At 44.7% G+C, this 13,065-nt stretch overlaps 1 protein-coding gene across 1 annotated transcript in view; it reads right to left on the bottom strand.

Moving 5' to 3' along the window:
• LOC112242487 overlaps nucleotides 1–13,065 on the bottom strand; it is a 68,029-nt gene that overhangs the window by 10,213 nt on the left and 44,751 nt on the right. Inside the window, exons 5-8 of the mRNA XM_042295711.1 lie at nucleotides 5,342–5,389; nucleotides 3,152–3,270; nucleotides 1,034–1,250; nucleotides 41–180 (exon numbers count right to left, since the gene is read on the bottom strand). Coding sequence (XP_042151645.1) covers nucleotides 41–180; nucleotides 1,034–1,250; nucleotides 3,152–3,270; nucleotides 5,342–5,389 — 524 coding nt within the window. The remainder of the gene's footprint in view (nucleotides 1–40; nucleotides 181–1,033; nucleotides 1,251–3,151; nucleotides 3,271–5,341; nucleotides 5,390–13,065) is intronic.

Below are 13,065 nucleotides of genomic sequence, written 5' to 3'. Positions count from 1 at the left end.
CCTAAAAAAGTAGTTGGCCGAGCCGACTCTGTTTACTCACAGTCCAGCGTTGATGATGATGGAGTTGGCTTTGATGGGGAAGCCGAATATCCTGGCGTCATCTGACGTGTCTCTGAAGGTCACCTTCTTCCCCTCGGCATTCTCCTCTGGGAACAGACTGATCTCTGGCACACTGTAGTCCTGCGGGGGCAGAGAGAAATGTCAAGTATGGTACTTTGACACTAGAGGGTACTAGTTTCACAGAGAGAAGGGCATTTGTGATACAGGCTCTAACAAAGAGGACGGCATTTCGAGACAGCAATCCGTAAGAGTGCCAGAGTCTGTCAACACATCTACTGAACCACACCTAATCAGAGTGACATAACTCTTGCCTTGTGGCATCCATCAACCCGTTTGAGACTATTTGGCTTGAGCCCATTTTAGTTGCATAATGAGTTCATTTATAATTGCATAATCCGCTTATTAGTAGTAATTGTTATTGGCTATGATGTTGGAGCTGGAAAGTGTTAATGCAACGACAAGGGAAGTACAGAAAGTGTCTGTATGTCCAGATATGTTATTGTTTTATGTTAATATTTCTAAGGAGGTAAGTGAAGGGCCACAGTTGAGTCTCAGTTCCTGGTAAGGTCAGGCTGGGCAGGGGCAGGGAGAGGCGTGGAGTACAACATTGAGGGCAGGACAACAGTTGGAGAAGAAACCTCTGGGAAGGCGGGGCTAGAGGGGACCATCTCAATGGCCATGATAATACCAATAGGAAGAACAGACTCAGTTCTTACCCAGCAACAAAGAATCTGTCTAATCGTAACGCATAAATACATGCTTGTGTGAATTGTATGTGTGCTATACAGCTGCAACATCCAGTTTGCGCGTAAAAAAATCTAGCCTGAGCTTCCTGTCTGACTGGATTCGTATAAGAATTTAGAACCTAACATGCCTAAAGCCTTTGGAATTAGCGGCTACTCAAAAAGGCCTGGTTTGAGAAACAATGCTCTATGGCTTATCATAATAGTAATCTGTGACTTCTTCTTCTTACCCTGACTGCTCTTCGTACTGATCCTATGATGAACCTCCTGGCCGGCTTGGCCTCCACAACTTCTTCTCCTCCCTCCTTCTGTCCGTCCACTCCATTTTGCTTCTGTTGTTGTTCCCCTCCCTCCTCAGGGGCGTCGAAGGGGTAGGTGAGCTCTATGTCCCCCTCGTCCAGAGCTATCTTCTCCCCTTTGAAGTTGGGCTTCTCGTACAAGACCCAGCTGCAGAGAGGAATGGAAAGACAGGAAAATGAAAAGTAAGGGTCCATGGTCTGAACAAGATTCATTTGAACACAATGCATGACCTATATTGATTCATTCATAATCAATAATTCTACATGGAAGACATGAGGAGAGTCGAATAACCCTTTTAGGGTCTGGATAGTACCTTTTTTTGGGGCCCTTTTTCGCTACAATTTCGTGAATTCCAATCTTGTCTCATCGCTGCAACTCCCCAACGGGCTCGGGAGAGACAAAGGTCGGGTCACGTGTCCTCCGAAACATGACCCACCACATGACCCGCCAAACCATGCTTCTTTATTATTAAAAAAATATATTTTTGTTTACTTTTACACCTTTTTCGTGATATCCAATTGGTAGTTACAGTCTTGTCCCATCGTTGCAACTCCCGTACGGACTCAGGAGAGGCAAAGGTCAAGAGCCATGTATCCTACAAAACACGACCCCGCCAAGTCGCACTGCTTCTTGACACACTGCTCGCTTAACCCAGAAGCCAGCCGCACCAATGTGTCGGAGGAAACACTGTACAACTGGCAACCGAAATCAGCTTGCAGGCGCCCGGCCCGCCACAAGGAGTTGCTAGAGCGTGATGGGACAAGGAAATCCCGGCCGGCCAAACCCTCCCCATAACCCAGATGACCCTGGGCCAATTGTGTGCCGCCTCATGGTTTTCCCAGTCACGGCCGGCTGTGACACAGCCTGGGAACAAACGCGGGGCTGTAGCGACGCCTCAAGCGGGGCAATGCAGTGCCTTAAGACCGCTGAAGGCTCCAAACCGCGCTTCTTAACACCCCGCCCGCTTAATCCGGAAGCCGGCCGCACCGATGTGTCAGAGGAAACACCATTCAACTGATGACCCAAGTCTGGATAGAACATTTTATTCTAAGAGAGTGTACAGTAATAGGTTGTGAGAGACTATTTTCATTTATTTTTTTAGAGTAGGCAAATTATAACAAGAGGGAGAGACAGGTAGACAGATATGCAAATATTGCAATAGAGCATGCCAAGATCTTAGTCCCCTCTCCAGAGATCTCCTCAAAAAGTCACAGCAGCACAGAGAAAGGGATGTGTGTGAGAGACGTACAAGATTCCCGCTGCAGTGCTCGCACCCAGTGCAGGTGTTGGACTGCATGACTTTGCTCCATTTCCTGGAATAAATCGTCCATTCCCTCTCTGGATTAATAAAAGGACTATAGTGTGTATTACTTCTAGGTATTTGGTTGAGATCATACTGCAATTATCTTGATCATAATTCTATGGATTAGTGTGTGTGTGTGTGTGTGTGTGTGTGTGTGTGTGTGTGTGTGTGTGTGTGTGTGTGTGTGTGTGTGTATGTGGATGTGTGTGTGTGTGTGTGTGTGTGTGTGTGTGTATGTGGATTACTGCTTAAAGCGTGTCCAATTTCAGACATTGGTGTTCAGTTCTGTGTATCTCAGCGGGTGATAGGGGGGCATTCAAGATCTACATGATTTGGCAGCATTGGAGATACTTTAATAACCTTGACAGGATAGTTTAAATATTGTTTCTTGCTTTGAGGTTGGGCCAAATATGTGGAAGTGACATGTGACACGAGGAAAAAGTGTGACCTTTGGTTTTGTTTGCTGCTGGAGGCAGTAAAATATAGGCACCAATGACACCATCTCTCTGTGGCTCTGTCTTTTTTACAGGACACATAAGGTGCTTTGGAACAGGTGATTACATCCATTGTCGATCTGTTCACAACTTTTGTGTGTGTGTGTGTGTGTGTGTGTGTGTGTGTGTGTGTCCCTGCATGTCATATACCCATGTGTGGGTGTGTGCATCCCTTCAAGTCTAATGTCCATGAGCAGTTCTAACTACAACAGTGAGTGAGTGAGCGTGCGTGCGTGCATTTGAATACTTACCCTCCCCTGACAACCCTGATCGAGATAGTCTCCTGTAGTTGCCAGGGTGTGGCATCAATGACATCACTCCGCACCTCAATCCGCTGGCCACACATTCCTGGCTGGTCAAAGATGAACATCTGGAAAAGACAGCACCATTTCATTAGAGATGCTCAACTTAAAAGAGCACACGGATACTGTACCGTGCTCCATCCTCTATCCTAGCATGGATGCTAGATCTGTTTGTGCTTTAGCCAATATCTCTGACGCACATTAAAACGTTCTGATCAAGGCCATTGTAAAAAAAGGGAATGTCAAGCTTTTGATAGGTCGCTCAAATAAAACAACATGGTGAGCGAGGTTTGCGTCCCCGTTTCTTTTCAACGATGATGTCATTTTTTGGTTTGCACAGTTGACTCACATTTGTGGAGCGCCCGCCACTTCTTACTGTATATTACAGGAACAAGCTAATCACATGACCAGGCTAACTCTAGCCAGCTCTTTTCTTCCATCACTGCAGGCAGCAAACAGCAACAAGAGTGTGACGCAACTTAGCTACAGCCGCTTTGTGTTGTTAGCCATGTGAACGTTCAGGCAAGGTACCGTATGCTATTGTGTATCACAGCCAGGCTTCTTTAAATCAGAACCTGTCGGAGCTAAATGTCAAGCAAGTCCGTCGGTGCCATGACGAATTCCATGTTGACGGAGAAAAGCTAATTGGAGCATGTAGGAGCAAGCTTGACATTTATCTAGTTTCATAATCTTAATGGCAAAAGGCAAATAGGGCAGGTATGTAGCTAGTGTTACTTAGTAACCCCACCACGGTAATTTAAATACCACAGTAATTGTTTGAGCACAGGATCGTTTGACTGGAGCACAAAAGCATTGGCAAGTCATGGATGTAACTTCTGCCAAAGAGGAAGTAATTGTGAATGGCTAATAACGAGAGACTTGAAACCATAACCAACAATAAAACTAAAACATGCCGATCAAGTACGCCCAATGTTTTTGAGGAAAAGCGATCAAAGTTCATTCGAGTTGCCTCTTTGTGAAACAAGAAAGAGATAGGCTTTTGGCATAAACGCGTCGGTCATCACCAGTGAGTGAGCTGCTCATCATTGGGTAAATAAATCATGAAACTGGAAAGCATTTTTAGGACCATCATTTCCTGTTCATATTGTAGCCTACAATATGACTGCATACACCTAGGCCTGGGCTATTGATGTTTTTATTGATCTCAGATTGTCAGAGTAGCCTGTCATTTCGATCATTTGTACACTATTAAAAAAGATTCTGCCAAAGTCTCCAGTCATGAAATGAGTTTAGAAAAAGAGCACATTTTCCCCGGACCCTAGGCTACTGAAATGCCTCGCCTCTACAGCTCTATTCCACTACGCAAATGCGATGATATGCATGCAATGCTTTCTGCTTCCGGTACCTCAGAGCTGCCCAGGTCACCCCCCTCTTTTGTTCACTTTTTGTTCCGGAACCTTCCGATTTACAAATTATGCACTGATTATGATTTGATTTTCTCTCAAATAAAGCACTGCAAGCTTTGGCGACCCTATGCTGGGGTTGCGACCCTTCGGTTGGGAACCCCTACTCTTGTAGTATGTTAGGACTATAGTGAATGAACTGGGCTTTCAGTAATATTGTCCAAACCACTAAGTGTGCATTGGAAAAAAGACAATGGCTTTCTTTCCACTTCCACACAGATCTAATTGATTGATCCAAATGTTCAACAGCCTAAATAGAGAATGATGTTTGGCTGAGTGAATCTGAATGGAATCGTACTCATCTCATTTCCTCAGCTTTACCATGCTCTACATGAGATCCCTCTCCTCATCCTTAATTACTTGCCTTCGGCAACTAACTGTCACTTTGGGGTACGGTGAAGTGTGAAGCCATTAATTCACTTTGAATTATCCTCATTAATCCTAACGGCTAACCTGGTGAAAAACAGCTAATATGGTGGCTAACCTGGTGAGCAGTCATCCTTCACTACATCTAAAAAAAGGTTGCAATGGGACATTGACCTTTACTTCAGGACACATTGTATACTGTAGGACAAAGACGATAGATGAGGGATAGAGGTGTAGTTGTTTGCAATGGGACATTGACCTTTACTTCAGGACACATTGTATACTGTAGGACAAAGATGATAGATGAGGGATAGAGGTGAAGTTGTTTCACAGTCAGACAGACACTCACCTTTCCTGGCCGAGGGTTGAGCTTTCCATGTTCTTTCTCCTTGGTGAGCTGCAGACACACAGAGAAAACAGCCATCTAGTCATTTCATACTTTATCAAACCACTATAAATAGCACATAGTTATCTCACCTATCAATCTTTTAAGATGAATGCGGTAAGTTGCTCTGGATAAAAGCGTCTGCTAAATGATTTTTTTTTTTAATGTAACAGTGCATCACTACAGTGATTGCACGACTTTCTACAGTATGTCATGTTTAACTTGTCTTGGACAACACTGGAATCTAAATAGTTAACTTGGAATCTAAATTTAGATTGGAATCTAAATAGTTAACATGCCAAACCTCAAAATATCTCAACTACTGCAGCAACAGTACCCAAACAACTACAGAAATGTTAAATCTAAAAACCCCAGCCACCCTGTCAACCAACCTGTTTTGCAATTACTGATGAACACACACAAGGCCACCCATGTCCCATTACTCCCTGAGAGAATGCAAACATCAACTTCACATTGAGAGGCATGAGACAGACAAAAACAAACTACTGTGTGTGTGTGTGTGTGTGTGTGTGTGTGTGTGTGTGTGTGTGTGTGTGTGTGTGTGTATTTTTGTCCACACAATTAACCATTCAAAAGTGGGAATACCCTTTGCAGTGATTTACTACTGTTGATCTATTTCACGTTATTTCAGCCAGTAAGAGACAATTTCAGTATTCCTCCATCTAGGAGAACTGGTTCTGAGGAAGACGAGGAGAGGGGAGTGGCCATTTTGAAAGCACAACAACCTAGAAGGAAGTGAGAAAGACACATTCTTGTGTAATTTGTTCTCATCTCACCAGACCTTGACATTCCTTGGTTACACCTGTTTCTCAATGACATGTACTAGTGGCATGTAGCTGGAATGCAATAGAATGTGTCCACACTGCGGTCTGTATAGTCCTTCACCTTTCTGGGTGGACAGGTAGAGAGTTTGTGTTTGTTTTGTGTGTGTGTGTGTGTGTGCGTGTCTTTATGTGCAAGTCATTAGGGTATCAAATGTCTGCTTGACTCTTTGCAGTAGGAGCTCATAGGAAATAGGAACTTATCCTCTAGATCGCTTTACACTCTATAATCAAAGATCAAATATGGTATGAAAGTCCTTCCTACTTCCTGGATCATATCCAATCCTGTTTTTGAATGGCCTTCAAAATCATATCATCAAATTCATGAAAATACGGTCAATTAAGATATGTACAATTCGATTCGTATTAGTGGATTCATTTACTTCTACCCAATGTCATCTACGGAGGCTTTTGGTTACGAAAAGAAACCACTATCGAAAACCTTAATGAAAGGCATCAGGCAGAAGTAAATGAATCCCTGAATACAACTGGAAGTGAGCGCATCTTCATAAATTTGAAGACAATCTTGAAGGCCATTCAAAAATAGCATGGGACATGATCCAGGAAGTAGGCGGGACTTTCATATCATATTCAGGTCATGAACAGAATCTGTTGCTGCTCCAATCCACACATTGCTTATCCTGGCATGACTGTCTAGTAAGACTTGCTGCCTTAACACGGCACCCTGAAACGTTTGTGGCTAAATGAGTCTTGAACTATAACAAAGTGGCCCTCGACTTCATTCAGCTTGAGCATTCGAAACAGTAACGGGACACCGGTCGACTGTGTCCCACCCGCTCACTTGAAAATGAGCTGAGGGGAGGATTGAGCCACAGCTTAAAAGACCTCCGATACTACCTTGGCTTTGCCATTGCCATTTCACAGGGAAAAAGAGGGGTTGGCGGGTGGGAAACAATGGCGATAGCCCGGTTAGCCAATGTGCGAGGGCACTGGATGGTCGGCCCAATTGAGGTAGTATGTACATGAATGTATAGTTAAAGTGACTATGCATATGTGATAAACCGAGAGTAGCAGCAGCGTTAAAAGAGACGTGCCAACATGAATGAAATAATGTCATTAAGTGCAATTGAAGATTATAAGGCAAGAAAGGTTCATGCTCTTTTTTTTCATGCATCTTCGCTTGCAGAGGGAGATGCCTTACCAGACTCAGTGAGCCATAGTCAAAACAGTCCGGTACCGGAACGTATTCAAAATGCTGCAGGTGCGTTGTGTAAGCCGTAAGTCAACGTGTACAGTCATTAAACACACAACGTGTATCTCTGTTGTCTTTGGGGGTAGGAAAAAACTGACTGAAAATGCTGAGAGACGAAGTGAGCACATCCAACAATAGAGGGATCATCATTTGATGACACAGCGCTGCCAAGGTCCTTTTGTCAAAGGTGATTGAGTACTGCGGTATTTATCCAGGTTGTTTACGTGCGGAGTGTGCCTTTTCAGTTTGCGACAGGAAAATGGTTGTAAAGGACACTAGTCCATGCTAAAGACAATTGACCTGCATAATTCATAACGCAGATGGCGCTTTACATGACAGACTGTCCAGGTGAATCCAGGTGAACTCTATAATCCCTTATTGGTGTCACCTGTTAAATCCACTTCAATCAGTGTAGATGAAGGGGAGGAGGCAGGTTAAAGAAGGATTTGTAAGCCTTGAGATATGGCTTGTGTGTGTATGTGTGCCATTCAGAAGGTGAATGGGCAAGACAAAAGATCAGTGCCTTTGAACGGAGTATAATATATACAGCCAAAAGCAAACAGGAAAACGCTCATCGAGAGGCAGCGCTCCGATTGGCTGGGGACTTTAATGCAGGGAAACTTAAATCCATTTTACCTCATTTCTACCAGCATGTTCAATGTTCAACCAGAGGGAAAAAAACTCTAGACCTCCTTAACTCCACACACAGAGACGCATACAAAAGTTCTCTCTCTCCCTCCATTTGGCAAATCAAGACCATAATTATATCCTCCTAATTCCTGCTTACAAGCAAAAACTACAACAGGGAGCACCAGTGACCTGGTCAATAAAAAAGTGGTGAGATGAAGCAGATGCTAAGCTACAGGACTGTTTGGCTAACACAGACTGGAACATATTCAGGAATTCTTCCGATGGCATGTAAGAGTACACCACATCAGTAAGTGCATCGATGACGTCATCCCCACAGTGACTGTACGTACATACCCACACCAGATGCCATGGTTTACAGGCAACATCCGCACTGAGCTAAATGGAAGAGCTGCCACTTTCAAGCAGGCAATACAGGACTAAGATTGAATCGTACTACACCGGCTCTGGCGCTTGTCGGATGTGGCAGGGCTTGCAAAGTATTACAGACTATAAAGGGAAGCACAGCCACGAGCTGCCCAGTGACACAAGCCTACCAGATGAGCTAAATTACTTATATGCTCGCTTCAAGGCAAGTAACACTGAAACATGCATGAGAGCCACAGCTGTTCTGGACGACTGTGTGATCACACACTCCACAGCCGGTTTGAGCAATACCTTTAAACAGGTCAACATTCACAAGGCCGCAGGACCAGACGGACAGGACGTGTACTCCGAGCATGTGCTGACCAACTGGCACGTGTCTTCACTGACATTTTCAACCTGTCCCTGACTAAGTCTGTAATACCAACATGTTTCAAGCAGACCACCCAACATGTTGGTATTACAAACACTAAGGTAACCTGTCTAAATGACTACTGACATGTAGCACTCACGTCTGTAGCCATGAAGTGCTTTGATAGGCTGGTCACGGCTGACATCAACACCATTATCACAGAAACCCTAGACCCACTCCAATTTGCATACCGCCCCAAAAGATCAACAGATGATGGAATCTCTATTGCAATCCACACTGCTCTTTCCCACCTGGACAATAGAAACACCTACGTGAGAATGCTATTCATTGACTACAGCTCAGCGTTCAACACCATAGTGCCCTCAAAGCTCATCACTAAGCTAAGGACCCTGGGACTAAACACCTCCTTCTGCAACTGGATCCTGGACTCGCAGAAGGGCTGCCCCCAGGTGGTAAGGGTAGGTAACAACACATCAGCCTTGCTGATACTCAACACGGGGGCCCCTCAAGGGTACGTGCTCAGTCCCCTCCTGCACTCCCTGTTCACTCATGACTGCATGGCCAGGCACGACTCCAACACCATCATTAAGTTTGCCGATGACACAACAGTGGTAGGCCTAATCACCGACAACGATGAGACAGCCTATAGGGAGGAGGTCAGAGACCTGGCCATGTGGTGCCAGGACAACAACCTCTCCCTCATCGTGATCAAGACAAAGAAGATGATTGTGGACTACAGGAAAAGGAGGACTGAGCACGCCCCCATTCTCATCGATAGGGCTGTAGTGGAGCAGGTTGAGAGCTTTAAGTTCCTTTGTGTCCACATCACCAACAAACTCTCATGGTCCAAACACACCAAGACAGTCGTGGAGAGGGTACGACAAAGCCTATTCCCCCCAGGAGACTGAAAATATTTGGCATGTATCCTCAGATCCTCAAACAGTTCTACAGCTGCACCATCGAGAGCATCCGGACTGGTTCCCTCACTGCCTGGTATTGCAACTGCTCTGCCTCCAACCGCAGGGCACTACAGAGGGTAGTGCGTACGGCCCAGTATATCAGTGGGCCAAGCTTCCTGCCATCTAGGACCTCTATACCATGCGGTGTCAGAGAAAGACTCCAGCCACCCTAGTCATAGACTGTTCTCTCTGCTACCGTACGGCAAGAGGTACCGGAGCGCCAAGTCTAGGTCCAAAAGACTTCTTAACAGCTTCTATCCCCGAGCCATAAGACTCCTGAACAGCTAATCAAAGACCTACCCAAACCTCTCTTTTACACTGCTGCTACACTCTGTTTATTATCAATGCATAGTCACTTTAACTCTACCTACATGTACGTATTACCTCAACTAACTGGTTCCCCCACACATTGACTCTCTACCGGTACCCCTGAATATAGCCTCACCTTTGTTATTTCACTGCTGCTCTATAATTACTTGTGACTTTTTTTTATTTTTACTTAACACCTATTTTTCTGCACTGTTGCTTTAAGGGCTTGTAAGTAAGCATTTCACTGTAATACCTGTTGTATTCAGGGGATGTGAAAAATACAATTTGATTTGATAGTAGGTGCCAGACGCATCGGTTTTTCACGCTCAGTTACCCTTCTGTTTCAAGTCCACCACCCAAAGGACATCCAGACAACTTGACACAATTGTGGGAAGCATTGGAGTCAACATGGGGCAGCATCCCTGTGGAACGCTTTTGACACCTTGTAGAGTCCATGCCCCGACAAATTTAGGCTGTCCTCAGGGCAGAGGGGGTGCAACTCAATATTAGGAAAGTGTTCTTCATGTTTTGTAATCTCAGTGCATAAGAGTTAGATAATGACTATAACCCACACAATAGTAGTGAGACATCAGTATGTGATGTTGATTGAAATGCCAGGCATAGGTCCACATGGCAAAGTGACATTTTTACCAAAAATTCACACAAGCCGGGGACGGGCAGAGTACAGAAGCATTCTTTCCCCAATGAAAGCTGTGCAGAGGACGGGCAGAGTACAGAAGCATTCTTTCCCCAATGAAAGCTGTGCAGAGGACGGGCAGAGTACAGAAGCATTCTTTCCCCAATGAAAGCTGTGCAGAGGACGGGCAGAGTACAGAAGCATTCTTTCCCCAATGAAAGCTGTGCAGAGGACGGGCAGAGTACGGAAGCATTCTTTCCCCAATGAAAGCTGTACAGGGGACGGGCAGAGTACAGAAGCATTCTTTCCCCCAATGAAAGCTGTGCAGCCAAGCCTGAATTCAAGCAATAACGACACAAATAGTAAAACATGTTTTTTATATATTATAACTGGATTAATACTTATTTTCCACCATAATTTGCAAATAAATTCATAAAAAATTCTACAATGTGATTTTCTTTCTCATTTTGTCTGTCATAGTTGAAGTTTACCTATGATGAAAATTCCAGGCCTCTCTCATCTTTTTAAGTGGGAGAACTTGCACAATTGGTGGCTGACTAAATACTTTTTTGCCCCACTGTATATGCAGATCCAGTCTTATACTCAGCTGGCATCTCCCTGGATTTTGTGTTAAATGCTCTACAACAAAGCTTTCTTAGTGTCCAACAAGCTTTCTCTGCCATTAATCTTGTCCTGAACACCTCCCAAACAAAGGTAATGTGGTTTGGTAAGAAGAATGCCCCTCTCCCCAAAGGTGTGATTACTACCTCTGAGGGTTTAGAGCTTGAGGTAGTCACCTCATACAAGTACTTGGGAGTATGGCTAGACGGTACACTGTCCTTCTCTCAGCACATATCAAAGCTGCAGGCTAAAATTAAATCTAGACTATTGTAATCGCTCCTCTTTCACCCCAGCTGCCAAACTAACTCTAATTCAAATGACCATCCTGCCCATACTAGATTACAGAGTCGTAATTTATTTTTAGATCGGAGGTTAGGGTGCTAGATGTCTCGAGCGGCTAGATGTTCTTTACCATTCGGCCATCAGATTTGCCACCAATGCCCCTTATAGGACACATCACTGCATTCTATACCCCTCTGGAAACTGGTCATCTCAGTATACCTGCCGCAAGACCCACTGGTTGATGCAAATTTCTAAAACCCTCTTAGGCCTCACTCCCCCCTATCTGAGATATCTACTGCAGCCCTCATCCTCCACATACAACACCCGTTCTGCCAGTCACATTCTGTTAAAAGGTCCCCAAAGCACACATCCCTGGATCACTTGACTTTTCAGTTCGCTGCTGCTGATAGACTGGAACGAGCTGCAACAAACACTCAAACTGGACAGTTTTAACTCAATCGATTTATTCAAAGACTCAATCATGGACACTCTTACTGACAGTTGACTGCTTTGCGTGATGCATTGTTGTCTCTACCTTCTTGCCCTTTGTGCTGTTGTCGGTGTGCAATCATTTTTGTACCATGTTTTGTGCTGCTACCATATTGTGCTGCTCCCATGTTGTGTTTCTACCATGTTGTTGTCATGTTGTGTTGCTACCACGCTGTGATGTCATGTGTTGCCACCTTGCTATGTTGTGGTCTTAAGCCTCTCTTTAGGTAGTGTTGTCTCTTGTCGTGAAGTGTGTTTAGTTCTATATTTACTTTATGATTATTTTTTAATCCCATCCCCTGTCCCCGCAGGAGGCCTTTTGCCTTTTGGTAGGCCGTCATTGTAAATAAGAATTTGTTTTTAACTGACTTGCCTAGTTAAATAAAAGGTCCAGGACGATACCAGTGTGGCGATACTCTTTAGTATCGTGGCAAGGAAACAAAACACAAAGCAGATGTGACTTCTTTATGAAAACAGCCCTAACATTGGAAACAAACATCATTGTGTTGTCATCCAGCGTCACATGTATTTATTTTCCAAGCTATAGCTCACAATATTTTACACACAGCAGGTTTTTAAAGGACTAAAGAGTTTGGTCTGCTTGGTGTTTTGCGATACTGGCATTGTCACAGCCCATCATGTACCCACGCCTCTCCACCTCCCAAGTGTCAACCTCCAGCCAAGCACCGCAGGCTGGAAATGTGCTTACAGATTACATCGCGCCGTCTCAGCACGATACGTTCAGACTGCGCACAGACTTGTGTAAGAGCGAGATGAACAGAACAGCGGGGGGGAAGACAGAGAAGACTTAATCGTCCCCCCTCCCCCCTTCCACCACCCTCCCTCCTCTCCTGGGCCAGGATGTCGACTCAGCTCTGTCAGATCCACCAGTAAGCAAAGGTCAAAGTTGAGGTAAACGAAAGATGAAAAGACGAGGAGTGTCAGCCCAAGC

Source organism: Oncorhynchus tshawytscha, linkage group LG13 (assembly GCF_018296145.1).
Source record: "Oncorhynchus tshawytscha isolate Ot180627B linkage group LG13, Otsh_v2.0, whole genome shotgun sequence".
NCBI lineage: Eukaryota > Metazoa > Chordata > Actinopteri > Salmoniformes > Salmonidae > Oncorhynchus > Oncorhynchus tshawytscha.
The sequence above is the reverse complement of the archived record's forward strand: the minus strand, read 5'-3'. Positions and strand labels throughout refer to the sequence as shown.